The sequence below is a fragment of the Alosa alosa genome, chromosome 1, assembly GCF_017589495.1.
Source record: "Alosa alosa isolate M-15738 ecotype Scorff River chromosome 1, AALO_Geno_1.1, whole genome shotgun sequence".
Classification (NCBI taxonomy): Eukaryota; Metazoa; Chordata; class Actinopteri; order Clupeiformes; family Clupeidae; genus Alosa; species Alosa alosa.
Genome location: NC_063189.1, coordinates 51,320,346 through 51,342,588, shown reverse-complemented (window position 1 = coordinate 51,342,588; position 22,243 = coordinate 51,320,346). Strand labels below are relative to the sequence as shown.

Here is a 22,243-nt window from a genome sequence, read left to right as displayed (position 1 = left end):
ACACAGAATGGGGAATGTGATAGCTACCACTCACATTTGCTATATGTTGCCCAATTGAAAAACAGATTGTATTGATATATTTGTCAAGCTTAAACAAGTTTGTTGAATTCCCTCACCTCATCTAGTGAGTAAACTGTATTGTCAGGCTAGGATTAACCTCTATCCAGCTTACCACTAGGCAAAACCTTGTTTTGGTTGGACTAAGCCTATTCAGTGTAAAAAAAAATGGGCATCTGAAAATAGTTTAGTTCAGAGTCCTGATGTCAAAAAAGTAATTTGGGCAATTTTTTTTGTCATCTGGGAGCTGGCTCCATAGTCAGAACGCATAACAACTAAATGCAGTGTTGCCTTGTTTAGTTCTGATAGTGGGTTTCAACAGGAACATTTCTCCTGTGATCAGTGAGGTTTAAGTGATGAGTATTGCTGGAACATGTCACACAGTCTCATTGAAGGGCAAATCTGGTGTAAACTGATTCAAAGCCTTGTTGTTCGAGCTCACCAGGCACTGTCCAAAGGACAAAGAACAATAAAATGTGTCATAACCTAGACAAGTTATGGACAAGAAAGTAAAGCTGACTCAATATGGCAAAAAAGCCTTCGGTATCTTCTTTCCATTACAGGGTTTCCCCAGGTTTGACCACCCCAAATAAGACTTTTTTTAAGACCACTTACATGAAAATTAAGACCTACATCACACCCATTATGCGGTTGTAAAACACCAGATCAAATCCATAATGACAATTAAAACAACACTTCCCCATGATGTGCTTTCCTCTCCTTTCGACTGATTATGTTGATTCATTGCTGCCGGTGCGAAAACCCAAAGTATTGTTTGCGCATATCCTAAGAAATTAGACTAGTGTAGTTGCCACGATACCAAAATTATTGTTTCGATACTGATACCACATCAAGAATTACGATTTCGATACTTCTTCGATAATTCTTAAAAAATGTATTTGATTTGGGGGCCCAGACGACCTTGACATCATCAGTAATATTGAATATAGTGTTATCATTCACACCAGTGGGCATCCTAGATTCTGCTTGACTCTTTCCACACACACGGAAAATTATGGCTTATTTCATATGTTTCTATTTCATATACCTTCGAATTCATATAAAGTGTACAGTTAATGTATAGTATTTTTTAATCTGCATAATTACTATTAATCTGCTTAATTGCTAAACATATTTAGTCATTTGAATACTTAATATTTATTTTTAAACTATTACACCTAGACAAATTTTAATGTGGTGTGTAGGCCTAGGTGTATAAAAAAAATGCATAAGGATATGTGGATGCAATTCATTGTTGTCTGTCATTAGATAAAATAAATTTAAATAAAAAACTATCAAGTTCATAGAAGGGATCATGTTTAATAATGATTTTAGCACTAATTACGAATGACATACATGACCTGAGCTAGCAGAATTAGTTAGCAAGGAGCTCTATCCAGATGTAAAAGTTTGCAAAGGTTGCGCTGCCTATTTCTAAATGACATTAAACCCAATAGTAGACCTACGTACATCTCATAGCCTAGGTAGGTTAGCAACACAGTTGCTACACAAGTTGAGAGGTGCAAGTGAGCAAATCAACTTGATATTAGCCTATTATTATGTGTTACCACAGAATCACTTAAGCTAAACTAGCAGCCATGTCTCGCTGTTTATGGCCACGACAGTTGGGCGCATATGTGTGTGTGAGGAAAAAAGACGACAGCCACAGGCTTGGGGAGGAGGCACTAGAAGCATGCCTTGTGCACACAAACAAGAACACGGTCATTCTTAAAAGTATTGATACTAATAAAAATTAGGTATTGTGACAACTGCTAATAGCTATTGCGACACTTTTGTAGTATCGGGTGCACCGTGCAACACTAAATTAGGCGATCTCTGACGTTAATCAACCCCTGTTGAATTTTCACATTGTTGTTTTTTCCTAGCCTAGAAATCTAGACGCACCCTAGCGGCGGCAAATTAATTTGCTCAGCCTGTACGTCTAGTATCAAACCATAGAGATTTCTATTGGCTGACGCCGTGGACGTCATCCAATCACAACGCTCTATTTTGTTAGAGAGTCTTAAGGCGGGCTTAAGGCGAGACACTACAGGTGAATAGGGTAACATTTTTAACAAGCAGATATCACTATGAAACTTCCCCAGTTGATTACTTACATTAATATGAGAAAAAAATGTATTACAAATTTGCTGTAATTTAATGTTTACATATGCAAATTATGCATTATCTAATTAAATATGCGCTAATTTGCATACATTTTAAGGCACGAAACCTGAGCATTGGATACAGCCAAGTTCAAAATTATGTTTTCATTGTGTTCAGATATTAGATGGGAAAACATTTACAGAGGGATTTATGAATATCTACTTTTGTTATCCTGTAAATCAGAAAATTATGTCACTAGCCCTAAAAAAATCGCTTTTTTCCATGTTTTTAGGCATAAAATGTCATCTAAGTCAGGCTAGGAATAATATATCAACAAACCCCTCTGTAGAAATCTTCGACATATAGTTAGGCATAAATCCAGAAAGTTTGGTGTATATGCGTGCTTCTGAAGTGGAGTTTTTGAGCTCAGAGTGTGGAGGAAACTCATTTTGAGAAAAACAGCCTTGAAAGACAGCCAATGAGATTCCGTTCTCAGCCTAGACTCGCCTTTGAACTTTCGCGATTGGTTGCTGATACAAAGGAAGTGTCCATATATGGATCACATAGCGTGATACAGGAAAAACAGAGCTTTCCAACGGTAGTACACATGTTATGTTTTGGACCACGGTCGCGGGAGTGCATGCAAGGTTAGAATGCTAACTTTTGCTGAATTTAGGAGAAATATAAAGGCGCGAGTAGACACAATATAATGAAATAAACACCTAAATGTGTAAATCGGACTTTTTTGTTGTAGTAGTGTGATAGAATACATGCTAAGGTAACATACTAGCTCAAAATCTCGAAATTGACCAGTGCATGAAAAAACGATGTTTTCACCTGCCGTGTCTCGCCTTAACAGGATGGCGACAGTCCTGCGACAGTGAACAACAAGGAAGGTGGCTATGGCAAACGAAGAGCGGTTGTTTGAATCGGCGTTGGCGTCAAGTTTGGAGGAGTTGGCTTTTCTTTGAAAGTTGAGCAACACAATGCACTTAAGTCATTCCTTTCGAAGAAGGATGTATTTGCCGTTTTGCCGACCGGATACGGATATGGTCGTAGCGCTGGCCTATTGCATGCCTAGGCAGTTTGAAAGACAATTCTCTGCCCGCCCCTTGGATTAAGCGAGGTGAATGGCTCGATTCCAGACTATACATTTCAATGATATAGGATGGCCCGCCAGGCTAGTTTTTTCCCCCATTTCACCTTGCTTGCAGGCTAGTATAATTAAAATTGAAGACCTTCGTTTAAAAAATTAAGACTTTGGCAAAATACTTTTTCAGACCTTAATTAAGGAACATGACATTTAAGACCGTTTAAAGACTTTTAAGACCCCGCGGCTACCCTGCATTATGTCAGGAATACCAAAAGTACTTCTATACGGCTCTGGGCTACACTTCCCTGTCCATAACTCAGAATTGGCTGTGCCACATTTTCTTTTTCCTATGAACAGCACACAGTGATTTCCAACAAGAGCTATGGATCAATTCATACCGGATTTGTCCTTTAAGTGATTTGTAAACAAGGAGTGCTTTAGGGTCAATCCGTAAATCAAAGACAATGACTCAATATTACATCTAAATTAGCCCAAAACATTTAGCTCTGATCACTCAAGAGACACTGACAATTGTCAAGAACAAAAACAAAATACAGAAAATACAGTATACACCAGGGGTATTCAATTAATCTTCAGCAAGGTGGATTTAGCAGGAAAATTTCCTCAAGCAAAGGTCGAACATCATAATGTTTTAGGCTATGTATATGTATGTATGTATAATATATATACAGGGGCGGAGCCAGAGGGTGGCTCGGGTGGCACAGGCCACCCTTGAGATTCGATTGGCCACCCCAGGTGCCACCCCAAATCTAGTCTCGATTGGCCATTAACATGGTGTAAGGCGGGGACCTTTCTTGATGCACTTGCAGCAGTGTGAAGTGTCAGGCGTCAGAAATGTAAGTGGCAAACACACTTGCCTTTTATTGGCCCTGCGGCACAATTGAACTGTGGAACGAAAGGTTTCCCGATCAGGAAATACTCCTTAATCACTAACTTTGTGTAGGCTTAACAGAGGTAGCCTAAATATCGTGCCCTATGACGATGACAGCTTTAAAAAAAAAAAACATTTATTTCACTTGTCTCGCTGGATTAAAGGCAGAATGTGGGCTGTTGCGCAAATAGATGAATGAGGGTCGGGAGATTCCGTTAACAAAAACCTAAAGTTTTGCTAACATTTTCTCCATTATTATCGTAAAATATGTCTCCATGCAGGGCAGGGCTGGTTCTAACCTAGGCTAGGCTACTATATTTGGGTGGGCTGGTAGAAATTGTGGGTGGGCAACATAGCAAAGCTGTCAAATTGGATCAAAACTAACATAAACACAAAACAAAAATACAAAATAGTATGTGGTCATTTTTATTTTATTTAGTTGGAAAAAAATGGCATCATATTTTGTATCAAAATACTTTATAGGTTTGTAGTTTAAAAATAGTGCCACATTATTTTGGTAAAACCAATAACCTACTTTTGGTGATGTGATTATAAAAGTGCAAAACAATGAATGCAGCACTGGTGCTGACTTGTAATTTGCCCAGAGTTGTTGTGATCAGAATATTGAGATTCAGGGAGATAAGTTTCTTGAGAACTTTAGTCATCCAATTCAAACACATGGAAGTCATCCAATTCAAACACATGGAACCGGTTATGTGGTTGCCCTGCAAGAAGTTGCACCATGTGCAACGTGCACAATGTTTGCACACATCCACAATACACTCCTTCATACCAACCTCAAGTTTCTTGAGAACTTTAAAGTTCTGAAGAAACTGATGATTAATCATCTAATCGGAAGACATGGAACCGGTTATGGTTGCCCTGCAACAAGTTACCCCACGTGAAAATTTAATTAATAATTTGCCCAGACTTGTTGTGATCATAATATTGAGATTCAGGAAGATGAAATTGCTCACATACACAATACACTCCTTCATACCAACTAGGGTTGCAAAATTCCAGGAATTTTCAAAGTTGGAAACTTTCCATGGGAATTAACGGGAATATATGGGAATTAATGGGAATAAACTGGGAATTTTTAATATGGCAAGTTAGTCTATAACAGGGAACTTTAATTGTAGTGGACAAAACCCCATCTTGCAGCATAATACTAGTTAAAACAACCTGATTTAATGCAATTTCAGTCAAATTTCTACCCTGCACATATGTCAATCCCATGCACACAGCAATCAGCATAGGCTACTAGACGTAAAGGAAACTATGGTGCGTTCATGTGGATAGGGAAAATAAATTCCCAGTGAAAACGTCATCTCATGTGGAAATAACTCGTGTGAAACTGGGAGAAGTTTGCGAACAGAGTTGCCCAGTTATGGGCTTTTCGTCACTTTTGTCCTCATTAAAATGGGTGTGTCATTTTGCACTGTAATTAAACTGTAATGGGACAATTAATCTGTCTGATTAAGCTTGACAATTTATATATAACTTACATAATCTATAAGGTTTGGTTGGGGTTTTGTAATTTTTTTCCCTTGTTTTACCATTTTCTGGGATTCTAACTGAACAAACTGATAGTCAGTTTATGGTTCCAACCAATCGGATTTTGTTGTTGAGTGGCGTGGTGTATCTTGGGCAGTTCAGTAGTTTCAGTGTTGCTGGTTTAGCAAGCTAAGTGGGGGTCCGCATAGGCAGAGAATGGGATTCCTGCTAGCATGGTAGCTAGCTTTGTATGCTAAGCTAAGCGAAAATATGAACAAACAAATCATATTGGTTATTATGAAACAAAATGTTAATGTTTGTATATGAAAAAGTAGGAATTACCAATAATTCCCAGTTAAATTCCTGTAAATTCCCATTAATTCCCATAATTTCCTTTAATTCCATGAAAGTTTCCAATTTGGAATATTTCCAAAATTCGCCAGCTTAACTTCCCATGGAAAGTTTCCAGTTAGTTTCCGGAAATGTACCGGAAATTTTCCGCCCCTTTGCAACCCTAATACCGACCTCAAGTTTCTTGAGAAAATAAACAAATAAACAAAAAAGCAGGTCAAATTATTGTAACAGCTACAAAAATAGATGGCCATAGAGTGGGGGAAATGTCTTGGATGAGTATATTTTGTATATCTTCATTTACAGTAATATAATAAAATTGATTATATTTTAATGTCTCCATGATGGAATTTGTTTTAGAACAGCATAGCCCAGTGACAGACATCTTAGATAATTAACTTTAATATGTTTGTATTTGAATAAAATTTAATACAAAGACATTTTATGTGAGAGTAAGGTATTTGTGTTTTTTTGTCCTTCAATTTATGAGTGTGGTGTTTGCATCTGGTTTCCCTAATGTATTTGTGCTAATTTCACATCTTGAGCCTGTTTCTGTTTATCTGGATGTTTTGCCTCCTGCCACCCTTGAATCAGTGCCTCACTAGTGCCACCCTTGTTAAAAATGTCTAGAATCGCCACTGTGTATATATAATATTAGGATGGATGGATGGAGCCTAGTTGTAGATAGATAGATACTTTATTGATCCCCAAGGGGAAATTCAAGAAGATTGTAGGCCTAGGCCTAATGTTTAATGTGAAATAAAATAAGTAGCCTAAAAGGCAACATTGAAATGAGGAGAAATAAGGCAAGATAAGAGTGATTGGGGAGAAAACTGAGTAGCCTTGGCTATTTTAAAAGATCTTAACGTGAACTTAAAATAAAATTTGAGCTGAGACAAGGCTGGTTCCTTGAACCCATTAATCAGCAAGTTTAATTTAATTTTTTAATTTTTTTTATGTTGACTCGAAATCCTGGAAACCCAGGAACATCACGTTGTTGGGCAGTGAATGCATGTCGGCTTAACTAGATTGTGGTGGATCAATCATATTGCCTTTTTAAATCGTAAAATATTCTGTGGTCTCAGTTCACTGTTGAATGGGCCTAGCCTACCCCTATGCTTGCTCAATATGCTTTGTCTAGTAGAGGCTTCAAATTGGCTTTTTTAAAAAATCGCCTGTCTCAGAATAGAAGAGGTCCAGGTCAATTTGCTAAAACTGTCACATCCATATTTAGCCCTGGTTGAAATACGGACGCGTGACAGTTTTTGCGTGGTATTGCCCCCCCGTGATCGTTATATAAAGCTCTGTTCTCGCTGTCTAGCTTCCTCCTCTTTGAGCAATCGATGATTTGAAAATAACTTACTTATCGTTAACTTAGATATCCATCTGATTGTTTCTCGTCCCGTCTCCTCTCCTTGCTCGTTTCAGGCTATCAGTTTCTTCCCCATAGTAGGCTACTTTACTCACTGACTCGACTTTATCAGAATTCACAGATTTCACTGGCTGAGTAGCAGCAAGTTTAAATGATGGTTCCTGAAGCTCCTGAAGTAAATGCTGTTATCCTAACCAACGAAACATTTAGCGCAGCTTTGAATTCTTTGACTATATTGCCCTTCTATGCTTTTATTTGTTATTATTGTTTGGTTTTGTTTATGTAAAGCACATTGAATGACCTCTGTGTATGAAATGTGCTATATAAATAAACTTGACTTGACTTGACTTACGTGAAAATCTAAATTAGGCTATTATGGTCTGGGTCCGGATAGGATCACGTCACGGTCCGGACTCGGATCGCGGTCCGCCATTTGGTGATCCCTGGTATACACCATACAACAATATTTGTTGATGAAAATGAAGTTGTTACAAGCTGTGGCCAATGTTCCACTTACCATTGTGTGACAGTCTACATTAACTATTTATCGGTGTAGGGGTGTCTTTATAAAACCATCAACTGTGCATAAGTTAAGACAACCAGAGGAATACAATAAATCATCTGTTGGAAAAATCTTAATGCCTCAATTAAAAAATAAATGCCTCAATTAAAAAAACACACCAATATTCTTTGTGAATGAACCAGGTATCGTAAATTAATAACTGTTATTCCTTAAAATAAAGGGGGTATAAGTAAGTAAGTATAAGGAACCCCCTATGTTAAAATCCCATAGAGGCAGGCAGATTTTTATTTTTAAAGGCCAGTTATTGAATGGACTCAGGATACTATGCATCCTGATAAAGTTCCCTTGGCCTTTGTAATTCACCATACCTAGATATATCATGGTTTTATTTCAGTTAGGCTAATAGCTGGTTTGATTTGCATGCTACAGATTCTATTAATTGCAAAAGAAATGTTGACTGGTAAGTTATTCATGACTGCAGATGCTGACTTGCCTATTTTCGATCCCTAATCAAGAGCAACGCTACTTCCTAGTTTACCTGGGTTACAAGAATGCCCTTTCACTCCTGTTACAATATGCTGTAATTTATAGCAGGTTAAACAAAAGTGAGAACATATTGTGGGGGAAAATATACTTACCATTTTGGTACGCTGTTTGTTCAGCAATTTGATCTGATGGTCTAGCGTAGTCTTCCAATTTTTTAAGAAGCTGCCGGCCTCTTTTCAGTGGAATTGAGCTGGAACCAGTTTAAACCAGTGGCAATAACGTTAGCTTCGTCATCTTGACTGACATCCCAAAGACATTTTAAAATTCCGTGCATTTGGCTACAGCATGGTTTAACACCATTCAAAACATACAGACTAAAGCTGTATAAGGCAAAAGTAAGCTAGCAACGTTAAATTGTCTAACGTTAGCTTTATATACAAGCAGCACAGCCAGTGATGTAACTTAAAGGTAGCTAACATTAACTAGCTAGCTAACTTTATGTGCTGCTTCGTCAGGTTGTTCAATGATATATTGAGTCTGAAAATATGCAAGAACGTTAGCAAATTACCAAAATGTTAATGTACCTTCTCTGAGTTTTCGTGGTGGCAAGTTCTGCACAATCCTTCATACCCACACACCGTTTCACTTGGTTTCACTGGGCGCCAAATCTAGACTGCATTTTCTGGTAGGAGTCTTCTGCACACGAGTTTGTCACGTCCGACCATCATAGACCTCTGGAGTCTAATCTTGATTTCTCTAACTTGCTAACAAGTCGCAAGTTAGCTCTGGGGTAGCAAAAAATCAAATTGTATAGCCTTCACGTACCATTGAGTATAATATCTACCGAAGGTTGAAGACAAAAGTGCGTTCAGGAAAACGCGTCTGCCTCCTCGATTTAAATTGCCTCCCTCTTGAGAATTTAACAGGTGATCTCCTTATATGGGCATAGATGGTAGCTTTTTTGTAGGCGAACTTCAGAGGTCTGTCAGAGCATCGTCATGTGTGGTGGTCACATCACATGGTTAGGCCTACTGTTTGCAAATGTGAACTTGAAAATATGTGCAATTAAAAAACAAATAAGCCAATGAAAATCATTTGAGAATTGTTGTACAACAGCTAGAGCTCTTACAGATCAGACTAATTTATAAAACAAATAGGTCTGGATGAGCATTACATTAGTTCACTTAGAGAGCTCTCTGATGAATAAGCCTGAGTAAAATATGAGATATATAAATTGAGCAAGTCTGAGTATTGTATAAGCCTTTGCTGAGATCTCTTTTGTAAATCAAAAAAGGACTAAACTTTAGATGACTAGAATGAGAACGGTTCAAGCTTGTGAAGAGATCTCTTTTACAGAACTGATGGAGCCTAATCTGAGATTTACCAAAAAGATCTGAAATGAGAATTGCATGAGTTTACAGAGAGAGCTCTCTGGTGGATCAGCCTGAGTAAATGAGATGTATAAATTAGACAACACTGAGCGTTATTTAAAATATTGGTGAGATCTCATTTGTATATTAAAGGGAGTCTACACTGAGATAACTTAACTCTTTTGCTCCAGAGACAAACCTGAGAAGCGGGAGACAAAAGCAATCTCATTTTTATATCACTGTGATCTCATTATTGTCTAGGAGAAACAATTGAGAAAGAGAGGAGCTCTCATTTTAACATTTTCTTTCCTCTGGGCTAGGCCTACAATAAGTGTCATCACCAAATACATCTGTTATTTTTAGTTGATCAACCACAAAGAGTAGCATAGGCCTACTGTGCACAGTGCACTGATGACAGTAGCAGCCCAAGGTAACAAGTTGTTGTAGATGAGAGGCAACCCCTTGTTTCAGATAGCCTGGACAACATGTTACCTGTTGCCTACGTTATTAATTAATGGTAGCCTACAATAGTTAATTGATTCGCGTAACATATTAGTTGGCTCAAAGAGTAGGGAATCAGGATGGAGAGAGTCACGCATGTGTTGCTTTTGCGGGATCGAATCCAGTTTAATGCTAGTTTTCAAAATATATATTTTTTACATGTCTTTTTGTCCCAGTGGCTGTAATGTAGCCTAGCTCATGGCTTATGAAAAAGCGACTTCAAACCGCCTAAAACAACTTGTTTGTGAATGTCTGACAACTGCTGCAGCGCATGCATGCGCAAGGAAACCAGTAGGTGGAGAAACCAGAAGGCACACAACACCGGAACAATTTTAAGGCTTTTTTGCATAGGCTACTCAATGGTGCTATTTCACACGCATTATAGCGACCCCCACTCACCGGGGTTAGGTGGAAGGTGTTAATACCTTGGCGTAGCCTACAGTGGACTAGGGCTGTCAAAATTGCTCAAAAATGACGTTCGAATATCCCCTCTAAAATAAACACATGTATTCGAATATATTGGAATATCTAGGCTATATTATTTGCGCATTAGGTCAGTGACGCGCATCATGTCATCTGTTTTTAACTTTTCGTATGGTTATTGCTTGACAGGGGGGATCCCAAGCAGCTTTCAGCCATAAGGCATTTCCTAAATCACCCGACACTGATATTCAAAATGTTGAAACTATTTCGGCATAGCCTATAAGCAGTTTAATTAAATGTAATGTTAGTTGTAAACAAACAGGCTACTTGGTGAGGTTTGGCCTCACAGATGCGCTCGTGCCTTAAATGGCAATACAAATCTTCACGATAGGCCTATTAACTGACCGCCCGATTCCCGTTGGCTGGGGGGCAGGGGGGCATCGGACATTTGTTCCCAAGGGTCTATGAATTGCATGTGATCTCCCCACGGACCAATGGATGTACAAGTTTTCTCCTGTGCCTACGATTTTTAATCTAGTGTTTTGTCAAGTTGCAAAATGCTATTCGTTTTAACAAATTTTTATGATAGTACCCTATACAAAAAATACTTCATACTATCTTAATTGCTTTATACTCAATACTTGACCAATGGCTATTGCATCTGTGTATTGAAAGTGAGAATGTGGCATGTGATCTACTGTGTAGGCTTCATAAAATAAAAAAAAAAGATTGCTAATGGCCTACAAGCTGATCTGGGGTGCGTTTCCCGTACAACTACGGAGGTTAGCTTTTTACTAACAGGATGCCGTTTACTAACAGCCGCCGTTGCACAGCAGTTGCCAGTCCCCTGTCCAAGAGTTCAAATCTGGGTTAAGATTTTGACAACAATATTGACATTGTTGTTTACCTAAGTTTATCTTTTGTGCAGATCATATTATCAAAATCAGAATCAGCCTTCTTGGCTTGGTTTGCGTAAACTAACAAGGACCCCCATGAAAATCAAAGGCTACATATTCTCAGCTGATTCGTCAGAAAGTGCGCACCACCTTATTATTATCTGCAGGTGTGTGACTTTTACTTACGTGCACATGGCTGCAAATTGACTTTTAATTTATGTATTTTCTGCCTTGGGCATTTTAAAATATGGATGTATGGTGGTTAGAAGTAAATATCAATTAGAAACCTAAATATATCTATAATTATTAATTTGCAAACAAATAACTGGCGTCAGTGACATCTTTTGACATGAAGATCCCTGGAATATGCTTCTACTAGCATTCTACCACAGGTCGAGAGGTGTAGTTGTAACTACACAACTTTACGATAGTGGTTGCGAACGTTCGTTGCTACTATGGTTTTGGGAAACACTAACGTAGTGTAACGATGCATTGGACTATGTAAGTTCCAAATATGAATGTAAGTCTGCGGCATAAAGCAGATGTATTTGTTTATTGTACAGAAAAAATAAAAATGACATGTCAAGCAGTCAATTGACTACATTGCAGTCAAGAAGTAGGGCAAATTAATTTACGAAACCAAAACGTGGGTCATAGTTGTCTAAGCCTCTATAGCGTAGCCTGTTAAAAACGTCGCAGAAACCAAGGCTACAGATTAATTCTGAACAGTTATTTCTCTACTGGCTCAATTATCACACCACTGTTTTGATTTGCGTAGTTGCGTTAACCCAACACTGACAATAATGTAGACAGCAAATTTCGATTTCGTTACCACCCGTGTAGTCAAGCCTTAAGCCATACCCAAGTAGCCTAAATCGAGGTAAATCGAGCTTTTTCAGAAGGGACGGCAGGCAGAGCGATGTACAGTGGCTAAAAGTAGTCCTAAAGCTTCACGCAGCTTCACGCCTCGTAATGCGCGACTGAAGTGACCATTTGAAAGCGATGCCCACTGTATATTATATATATATATATATTTATTCCTATTATATGTTATTATGCTGTATATTCATGTCGTGTTATCCTATGCTACACTATTATTACCATCAAGGACATGAATGAATTTATAGAGGAAAGGAACATTTGCCAGGAACACATTTATGCAAAGAAAGAGCTTTATTAAAACAAACACACATGTGCAAAGCGAGGATCTGCCCACACAACATATGGGTAGCTCAGGAGCAGCCCAAAAGCTACAACTCCGTGAACTGGCCGCCTCGGGGAGTCTCGAATCAGTGCCGAGGCATCAAAGCACAAGTGAAACACTGCTTCGAAACGTGGTTCAAAACAGCCATGTCATGTGACCACTGCTTCGAAACATCGTTCAAAATCCCCATGTCATGTGACCAAAGTTAAGTGAATCTTCGGTGCCGGTGTCAGCAGGCGTGCCCGCACTTTCACTGTGTTCAACAGTGTAGATTTTTCTTAAACAGTAACCATGATGGTCTAGTGGTTAGTGAGGGTGTTTTTTTGCACGGTAGCCAAGGCTGTTTGATTTGTAAGGTATTGTTTCAGATCTATCTGTTTATATGTTTTCTTACTTCATCATTAACCACACAATTTCAACTAAACTCTTAGAATGGTCAAAAAGCAAACACATTGCGACATCGAGAGTTTTTATAAGAAGAAATTGTTAGAGAACACTAGCAGCAGCAATAAGATTCTTTTTCACTTCATGTGGTCTCCCATCCAGTAATTGACCAAGAGCATCACTGCTTAGCTTTTGACAAAGACTGAACACAGGTAACACAGCGAGCCACGAACTTTAAAGACTACATTTCCAATACATTCCAGTATTTGACAGATTTGTTACACCCTAAACAGCTCTGAGGTGTCGGAATTGTTTCGAAGCTTCGGAACAATTCGGCACAATTGCTTCAAACGTTTCAGTGTTTCATAAAGCCTCGCTTTGCCCATCCCTACAAAACAGGAGTACACTTACGATAAAGGTGGCACACAGGAGAACTCTCAAACAGGTGGCACACAGGCTCTTAAATACCTAAATAGGCTCTTAAATACCCTGATCCATTAACAATCACAGGTGTAATCACTCAAACACATGAGCCGAAAATTACAAAAAAAAGGTGCAAATGAGGACTAGTAGCCAAAAGCAGTAACTGCAACTGAAAAGTCCCTGGTAGAGATGCGCGGTTCGCGGTGTGCAATAAGAAAGTAGAATAGGCTACAGTGCAAGTTGACCGATGATTCATCTCCCATGTCGCGTCTCGTTGCAGAGCCTTGGTAGGCCACTAAGCAAATCTGCAACCTATGAGCCCAGCTGCTAGTATTGGAGGAGGCCTAAACATCTCGTAGATGAGACTGACTGGGTTATTTTGTTTCGATATTATATATAAAACACATAGTCATTGTAGCCTACCATTCAGGGAATAGGCATTTAAAAGGGAGACAGATTATGGAGTGATATGACTCAGAACTGACATCGGGCAATGGCAGTGCGAGATGCTCAGAATGTAAGAGCTAAAACTTCTACAAGCTCAGTAACATCCACAGTGGAAAAAAGAAGGTAAGAAAAATAGTCGGAAAACTTAGATGTGTAAGGCAAGCAAGCAAGTTTGGCGGTTGTTACTAAAAATGTGAACATGCACGTTGCACTGCTGTGCGGTGGACTTTCGGAATGAATAGAGTCGGCTTTTCTTTAATATCGAGGCGCCATAGTTTGTCCGATCGGCCTGCTGGTATAAAATGAATTGCGCTGTCTGTCTGAAAAAGACGCTCTCTTCCCATGCAGTCAAAATTAATGGGAGTCTTCTTCAGAACAGGCTTGTCATAGTGTCACCCTGACATGACAGTACGTAAAGTAGCCTATAATGTGAATGACTTGTTATTTTATTAAGGATTTCTTTCTTTTTGCAAAAAATAAAGTACAATAGGCATTAATTAGTAGGCTAAATAGCAGCATGTTGAAATGATGTGCCAAATTACGTTTTTTATTACAATGATAAAATTGTAGGCTACAGGCCGATGTGCGTTTTATTTGGAGACTTTTGCAAGACAGAGACTGAGTTTGCTGCTGATATTCTGGGGATAGGCTACAACAGTGTTTCTCAAACTTTTTCAGACGAAGGACCACTTAACCAATAAAAAAATGCATGGACCACCTAGCTAAAAAAACAATTAGACCTACTTCAACAGTATATTAGCCTACACAATAGGCCTACTCACTGAACCACCTTGCTTATTGTCTTTGCACTTTGCTTATTGTGTCAGAGGATTCATATGATTTAAATGGGCATATCTTACATAGACAGTGTTGCAGAACAGTCTTTCTAGAACGGGCACAAGCTTTTTAGCCTCACGTCAGCAGCACCGCATCACCCATATACATTAAAACAACCAGCGGATGGCGGGCGGGTGCGGTTTTGAAAATTGGTCAAAAAACGTTGGTGCGGATGGATGGCGGATGGATGATAAGTTTTGCTATGCGGTTACGGTTGAAATATCTCTAGCGCATCTCTAGTCCCTGGGACCTGACAGGGACTGCAGCATGGCACAGAGTTCAGAGAGCTCCGGGCTACGAAAGAACGGCGATCGTACAATCCATTCAGACACCCAGCCAACAACGCCGTCAGACATCAGATCTAAGGTGGCGGACTTCCAAAGTCACACTCTGTCTCGATTCCAGCAGCTGTAAAAACAATGTGGAAGGTGCTATATATGGCTGCTTGGTAGAAAAAGAGAAGAAACTGAGAAAAGTGTAACTTTCAGGTGTTGCATTGTAACATACTTACCCCGACTCAGCCACAATGAAGGTCTGCTTACAATAAGTGAATGGAGCAGGAATTAACTGTTTGCAGCACCCCTATTGGACCTCCAAACACTGAGATGGCAGCCTGGAAGCCAGCCCAAATTTAACCCTGTCCACAAAACTTGAGGGGTTGTATTTTGCACACTGGCGCATGGCGTAAAACTCGATTTACCACCCGGCGCAAAGTTTAATTCCTTATTTTGCACGTTTATTTTTTTAAAAAATGCGCCCAGGGGTGTGGTAATTAGCAACCTAGGGAGTGGCCTGGCGCATTGTCTAAAAATCGCTATTGTACATCTGGTCAGAAGTCTATGGCGAGTTGTTTATATGCTATTTTAAGAGCGCATTGTCAACAGTCAAATTGGCGGGTGCACAACGCACCATCCTTCTATCATCCATGAACACACACCAGCGCATGTCCATGCAAAACATTACAAATTGCACGATTACAATGGGAAACATAATTAGAATAAAGATATTATTAAATACTGTACATCTCATGATGAGTAGTTCTTCATCATCATTTGCAAATTGGTAATGACGGTTAAAATGATTAGGGAAGAGGTGAAAGACATGTATGGAGCACAGCTGAAGACGACGCACTGTCGATATTTTAAGCAACTCCTCTGCAGGATGAATGTTGTTTTATTCAGTCATTTGAGCAATTTTAGGGTAAGTGTTGCTTTTTCCAGCCTATGTTTTGGCATTGTCAGTCAATAGTGAAAGTAACTGCATAACTGTCTTGTTGTTGACTGACACCATGGTGAAGTTAGTTTCACTTTGCCAATGAGTTCAAATAATAGAGGAGTGCAAATGCGTGAAGGCAAGCAGCCTCCTTCAAATGCGCCGTTGAATGTCAAAATACCGATGCATTTATTTGACATCACGCTTTGCACCGTTAAAGGGAATGACAGATGTCATTCTCATTGGTTTAAATGATGTAACGCCCCAAACACACCCATGACTGGTTAAAAAAATCCCTCCCAATGTGGACTGGACATCCTACTAAATTTGAATAAGCTTTTGACAAGTGACGATGCGCTTTTGACTGTCATGATAGGGCCCGAGGTCGGGAAATTTGGTGTGGACTTGCTCCATTGCTTCTATGCCCGTGTGAAACTCGCTGAAATCGTCCGGGTGGGCTTCATATAATGATGGACAGATTAGCAATGGTGCCTATTCATTAATGTGACCTGAGCGTACTTCGGCCAACTTTGTTTACAACAATAAGCTTGCCACTAGAGAAGCTACAGTAGAGGTTTAGGTGTCGCTATTGCGTCTGTTGTACAAGATATTGACAGCGCATTAACTCTAGAAAACAATGATTCCCATGTATCAGTTGAAACACACCCCATTATCACGTCCCAGTTGTGCAGTATCAGACTCACATTCTGAATAGAATTGAGTGCTGGGAAGTTTCTGCAGTATTCTGGAGCTATACATGTTCTGTACAATTAGCAATCCATTTACAAGGGCATTCTAAAAAGATGCTGAGATGCTCCAGTAAACATACCTGCTCTCGATAGTCTCTGCTCCACTTAATACCTTGGTGTATTTGTCTTTTGTTTGCAATTTTGTCATAATCACGGCAGTTGCTGAAGTGTCAAACTAGAAAAAAACAGCACAGTTTTGTTACTGTAAGCATACTGCAAGTACAGACTCGGTAAACATAACACATTTAAAAAATCAGACATGTCATTCTAATATTAGTGGTTGGGCATTTGTACAAGATGTTTTAGACATTATCTCTTACCTGTGGTCTGCCTGCTCTACCAGTCATCTGAAGAATATCTGCCTCACTGTACTCTTGGCATGTACCCCCTACATAGTGTGCCGTGGATTTGATCACCACAAGATGAGCTGGAAGGTTCATTCCCATTGCCAGAGTGCTTGTAGTGACTACAATCAGGTAACATGAAATAATGATTTGCTACATGTAAACCTTTCTCATCATATTTATGTTGAGACTTTTACACATCCATCTGCATTATCACAAACAAATATAGATAATTATTAGCGGCCCAAGCAGCTGGATGAACCATAATGCTTTCATACAGATTATTAGGGCCCGAGCACCGACGGTGCGCGAGGCCAGCACGGCCTTGCGCACCGAGAGGTGCGAAGCCCTATTGTTTTTGAAAGGATTATTATTATTATTATTTGTTCACCTTTTTGCTATGTTTGAGATGGTTACCATGGATGAAAAGACTTGGAATTTGGCACACACATCTGGTATGACAATGGCTACACAGGCATAAAGGCTTGGCCCCGGGCGTGGCCCAGGGACTCAGTAGCGCTCCCTTAGGTGATTGATCCAGTGGTTGGCACATACTTTCAGCTAGACACATCAAATTTGGTAGGTGTGTGTATCTCCCCAAGATGAACAACTTCTGTATGTACAATGCATTAGCCACGCCCAACAGGAAGTGAGGTATTTGGGATTTTGTGCGGACTAAAATGTGATGAATTGTGATGCCAAAAGAGGTGCTTCCCATTGGTAAAAACGCATGAAATTTGGCACACACATCAAGAGGTACCGTGAATACACAGGGGAAAAGCCTTGGCCCAGGAACGCCATAGCGCCCCCTTATGTCACTGTGACTTGTGGTTGGCATATAGTTTTAGATACACACACCAAATTTGGTGGGTATGTGTAACTCCCAAAAACAATCAACTTTTGTATTAACATGCCATTAGCCACGCCCACAGGAAGTGAGGTAATTGGGATTTTGTGCACTGTGGACATGATCAATTTTAACGTACTCCTCCTAGACGGTTGATCCGATTTATGTGAAAGTTGGCATACATGATGCCAATATGCTTCTGATTCTAAATTGTGAAGCTTTTTTTGATATGTAATTTGACGAAATGGCAAAACTATGAATTTTAATACCCTTCCACATAAACAATAAATGTGTCTTAATTCACCATGCATGGCTTGAAATGTTTTAAATTTCACAGGTCTTTGAATACCATGGGAGTGATGATATTGACATGCCCATAATGCGTATTTGGCATAGCGCCCCCACCTGGCAACAGAAAGAATGGCAATAACACTGATGTCACATGATCAATTTTAACATACTCCTCCTAGACGGTTTGTCAGATTCATGTGAAATTTGGCAAATATGATGCCAAGATGTTGCTGATGTTAAATTGCGAAGGGATTTTTGATATGTTGTAATATGTCATGATTTTAATATCTCACCATATAAACAGGAAATGTGTCATAAAGTCACAGTGCATTGAATGAATGGTCTGAAACTTCTCAGGTTAATAGATATTATGATTATGATGATATTCAGACACCCAATGGGCCTGCCTGGCATAGCGCCACCACCTGGCCAAGAAGGAAATGTGCCAGAAATGGACAATGCCTTAAGTGATTGATCTGAAACTTTATAAACTATTGGATATCATTATTGTGATGATATTCACACATATAATTCACATGCCTAGCATAGCGCCACCATCTGGCCAAACAGGAAATATGCCAGAAATGCTCTATGCTTTGAATGAATGGTCTGAAACTTCTCAGGTTAATAGATATTATAATTATGATGATATCCAGAGACCCTATGGGCCTGCCTGGCATAGCACCACCACCTGGTCAAGCAGGAAATGTGCCAGAAATGGACAATGCCTTAAGTGATTGATCTTAAAGTTTACACAAATTTTGGATATCATTATTGTGATGATATTCACATGTCTAATTTCCATGCCTAACATAGCGCCACCATCTGGCCAACCAAAAAGTGTATCAAATGTTCTTTGCTCAAAATGAAGGGTCTGAAATTTCTCAGGTTAATATATATTATGATTATGGTGACACCCAATGGGCCTGCCTTGCATTGCGCCCCCATCTGGCCAAGCAAGTAAATGTGCCAGAAAATAAAATACAAAAACAAATAACCCACGCATCAAATATGTACTTTTCACAAACGGACCACGTCGGTGCTTTGTTGGATTCCGAAATGTCACGGGTTGCGGCCCGCAGGTGCTCGGGCCCGCCATTGCCGCTTGCGGCTATATTTATTCTTTCTTTTTGTCTTTTGTAAATAGATGGGCAGCAAAAACTATACTTGGTACAAGCAGGGTGTAGCATACAATGGGCCAGTTGTGATGGGTCCCCATACCCCGCCCCAATAAATAAATAAATAAATAAATAAATAAATAAATAATAATAAAACATATTAACTGTAATGCTTAAAGTAGGTTAATAATCTGTGATGTGTGCTCATGTCTACACACAACTCAAACCTCCTTTCCTAACATTTTCTAGCCTACTTTACTGCGGTTACTAAGGTTAAGTTTAAGCTACATGAGTTACATTAGTTAACTACATTTGTTAATTTATCTAAAATGCATGGTCACTGCTAGGGGTTTGTCCAGTCCACATTGGGGGTGGTTTTGTTATCAAACGTCAGGTGCCTGGTGCAAAAAGGCGTAACATCATTTAAACCAATGAAAGGGACATCTGTCATTGCCTTTAACAGCAAGCAGAGCAACTTCAAACAGCGCATTAGTATTTTGATAGTCAGCGCCGCATTTGAAGGAATCTACTTGCACAAGAGACCGTATGGAACAGGTATTCCATTAAACCATGCTCAGTGTTGGGGAGTAACGGAATACATGTACCGGCGTTACGTATTCAGAATACAAATTATGAGTAACTGTATTCTCATTCCGTTACATTTTAAATAGTTGGAATTTAGAATACAGTAACATTGTTGAAATCAATGTAATACATGATGATACTTCTGTTTCACAAGTTTATTCACTCTCTAAATAAATTAAGGTATCTCCCTGAAACCCCAATATGAAAACGAAAAAATTAGCTATTTGTGTGATAAGTCACAATACTCAACACCCAATCGTCGCCCTGGCACACCTAAAATATTTTCCACCTAAATATACTTTCACGCTTACCATTACTTTGTCCATTCTTATCATTCTAACCTGCCAAACCAAATAGCTTATCTGAATAGCAAGCTATGATGAAAATGTTTCCATGTTAAAATCTAAGCTTCGCCGTCTTGCACTAGCCTGACATTGCACCCGTTAAAACACAGCCAGCGCGCATTATGGACGCGCCATCAAAAGAAAAGCGGTGTTCAAAGGATATTTTCCCAAGCATTAATAGCTTCCTTCGGCCAATCGGTTACACAGTCACCTGGGGCCTCATGTACAAAGACTTGCGTGGATTTCATACTAAAACATTGCGTGCGTGCAAACCTGAAAAGTATCCAAAAAAATCCTGATGTATGAAACTGTGCGTACGCAGCATTCCACGCAGCTTTTCTTTGTACATCCCAATTAACGTGAAATTAAGCGCACATGCACGAGCATTACACTCCACCGTTTCTCCTCCCTCAATCACACTCATTTTAATATGATAACTAGAAGGCCATTAGAGAGCGCAGACCTCCGCAAAGACAAAATGGCCTATCCCACAATATTAATAACAATGAAAACTCATTTGTGGATCAATTCATACTCGAACCTGCTCCAAAGTTTAATAATTGAAATCATCAAATTAATTTAAAGAAAGTTAATCTCCAGCGAATGCGAGGTAAAAGTGCTTATCCATCGAAATGGCAAGAATCTTACGCCTGTATCTTCTGTAATTAATAACAAAAACAGTAGTGGCAGAGCGTGACAGTGGCTAGGCTATAGGGATTACAACACAACTGCACTAATTAAAAAATCATTAGCCTACAGTGGGCAGTGCTTCGACTTGGCCAGCTTCACTCGCGGTCCGCACGTGGGATCACGCGGTATCACGCGACTTTAATTTGTATTTTTCCAGTGAGGCGCTGCAACAACCCAAACAACGGTAGATGGCTCAAGTGAGCAGGGTGTCTCAAAAAAGAAATGGAGCCTGGAAAACCCTACACAGACTTCACTACAGACTTTAGCAGACTGGTTTAGAAATAATGTAATAGCCAGAAATATGCCTGCCCTGCCCTGATAAAGGAATATTTGGTTAACAGCGAGTGAATCCCGTTTGCAACCGTAGAGACGCAGGACAAATTAAACATTCTGGTTTTCTCCGAGTGCACCGATGATAGACAGACATCATTTGGACAAAATATAGAGTATTAACCTCCGTTGCTCAGCCAAATGCCCTCCTGTTACGTCCTGTTATCGCGGAGTTACAGGCGATAAGCGATTTTTGATGGTCACAAGTTTACTTCATTAGGGACTGTTAGTTATTTATTTAAGGGGCTACGGAGGAGTTTTGGGAGCATTAGTCCAAAAGGCGTGACCCTACCTCGCCAGCAATACATTTTTCTATGACCCTCCAAAGTGATTATGAAAAAAAATCACTGTTTTTTTTTCGGGTTTATAAGCCTACTGTATTATTTTTTTGGATTATTAAAGAGTGTTTTTCATTTAAAGGTTTGACTTCGTGCTTATTCAGTAGAGCATTTAGTGCTCTCCCCAATCCCAGGCGTTCACATTGCATGTTTGTTTGTAATAGATGCAACCCTTGAGATAGGCTATGCGTTTGACAATGAGTTGTTAACAGAACCAAGACATATAGCCCAGCAGCAATCTAGGGACTGATCGTTATTTATTGAAGGGGCCACGGAGGGAATTTTGAGTGCTTCAGTTGGAAGTTGCATGACCCTCTCTTGCCTGCTAGAAATTGTTCAATGACCCTCCGACAGAATTGTTAAAAAAGACATGACCCCCCTGCCAATTGTCTTCGCCAGCGCCACAGCCACACACTTTGTGATAACGTTCTTAAATCAATCTTTCCCGTGAGCTTGCATGCTACCAGTCCTTCCTTTTCAAATGTGTTGCGCCTGTTTGCACAATTTCACAAATAATCATATGGGATTAATAG

General features: G+C 39.5%; 1 protein-coding gene across 1 annotated transcript in view; it reads right to left on the bottom strand.

Annotated features, from left to right (window-relative positions):
* Positions 1 to 22,243, bottom strand: part of hfm1 (helicase for meiosis 1) — a 347,154-nt gene that overhangs the window by 210,022 nt on the left and 114,889 nt on the right. The window contains exons 11-12 of the mRNA XM_048246228.1: positions 17,144 to 17,289; positions 16,904 to 16,998 (exon numbers count right to left, since the gene is read on the bottom strand). Of these exons, the coding sequence (XP_048102185.1) occupies positions 16,904 to 16,998; positions 17,144 to 17,289 (241 nt within the window). The remainder of the gene's footprint in view (positions 1 to 16,903; positions 16,999 to 17,143; positions 17,290 to 22,243) is intronic.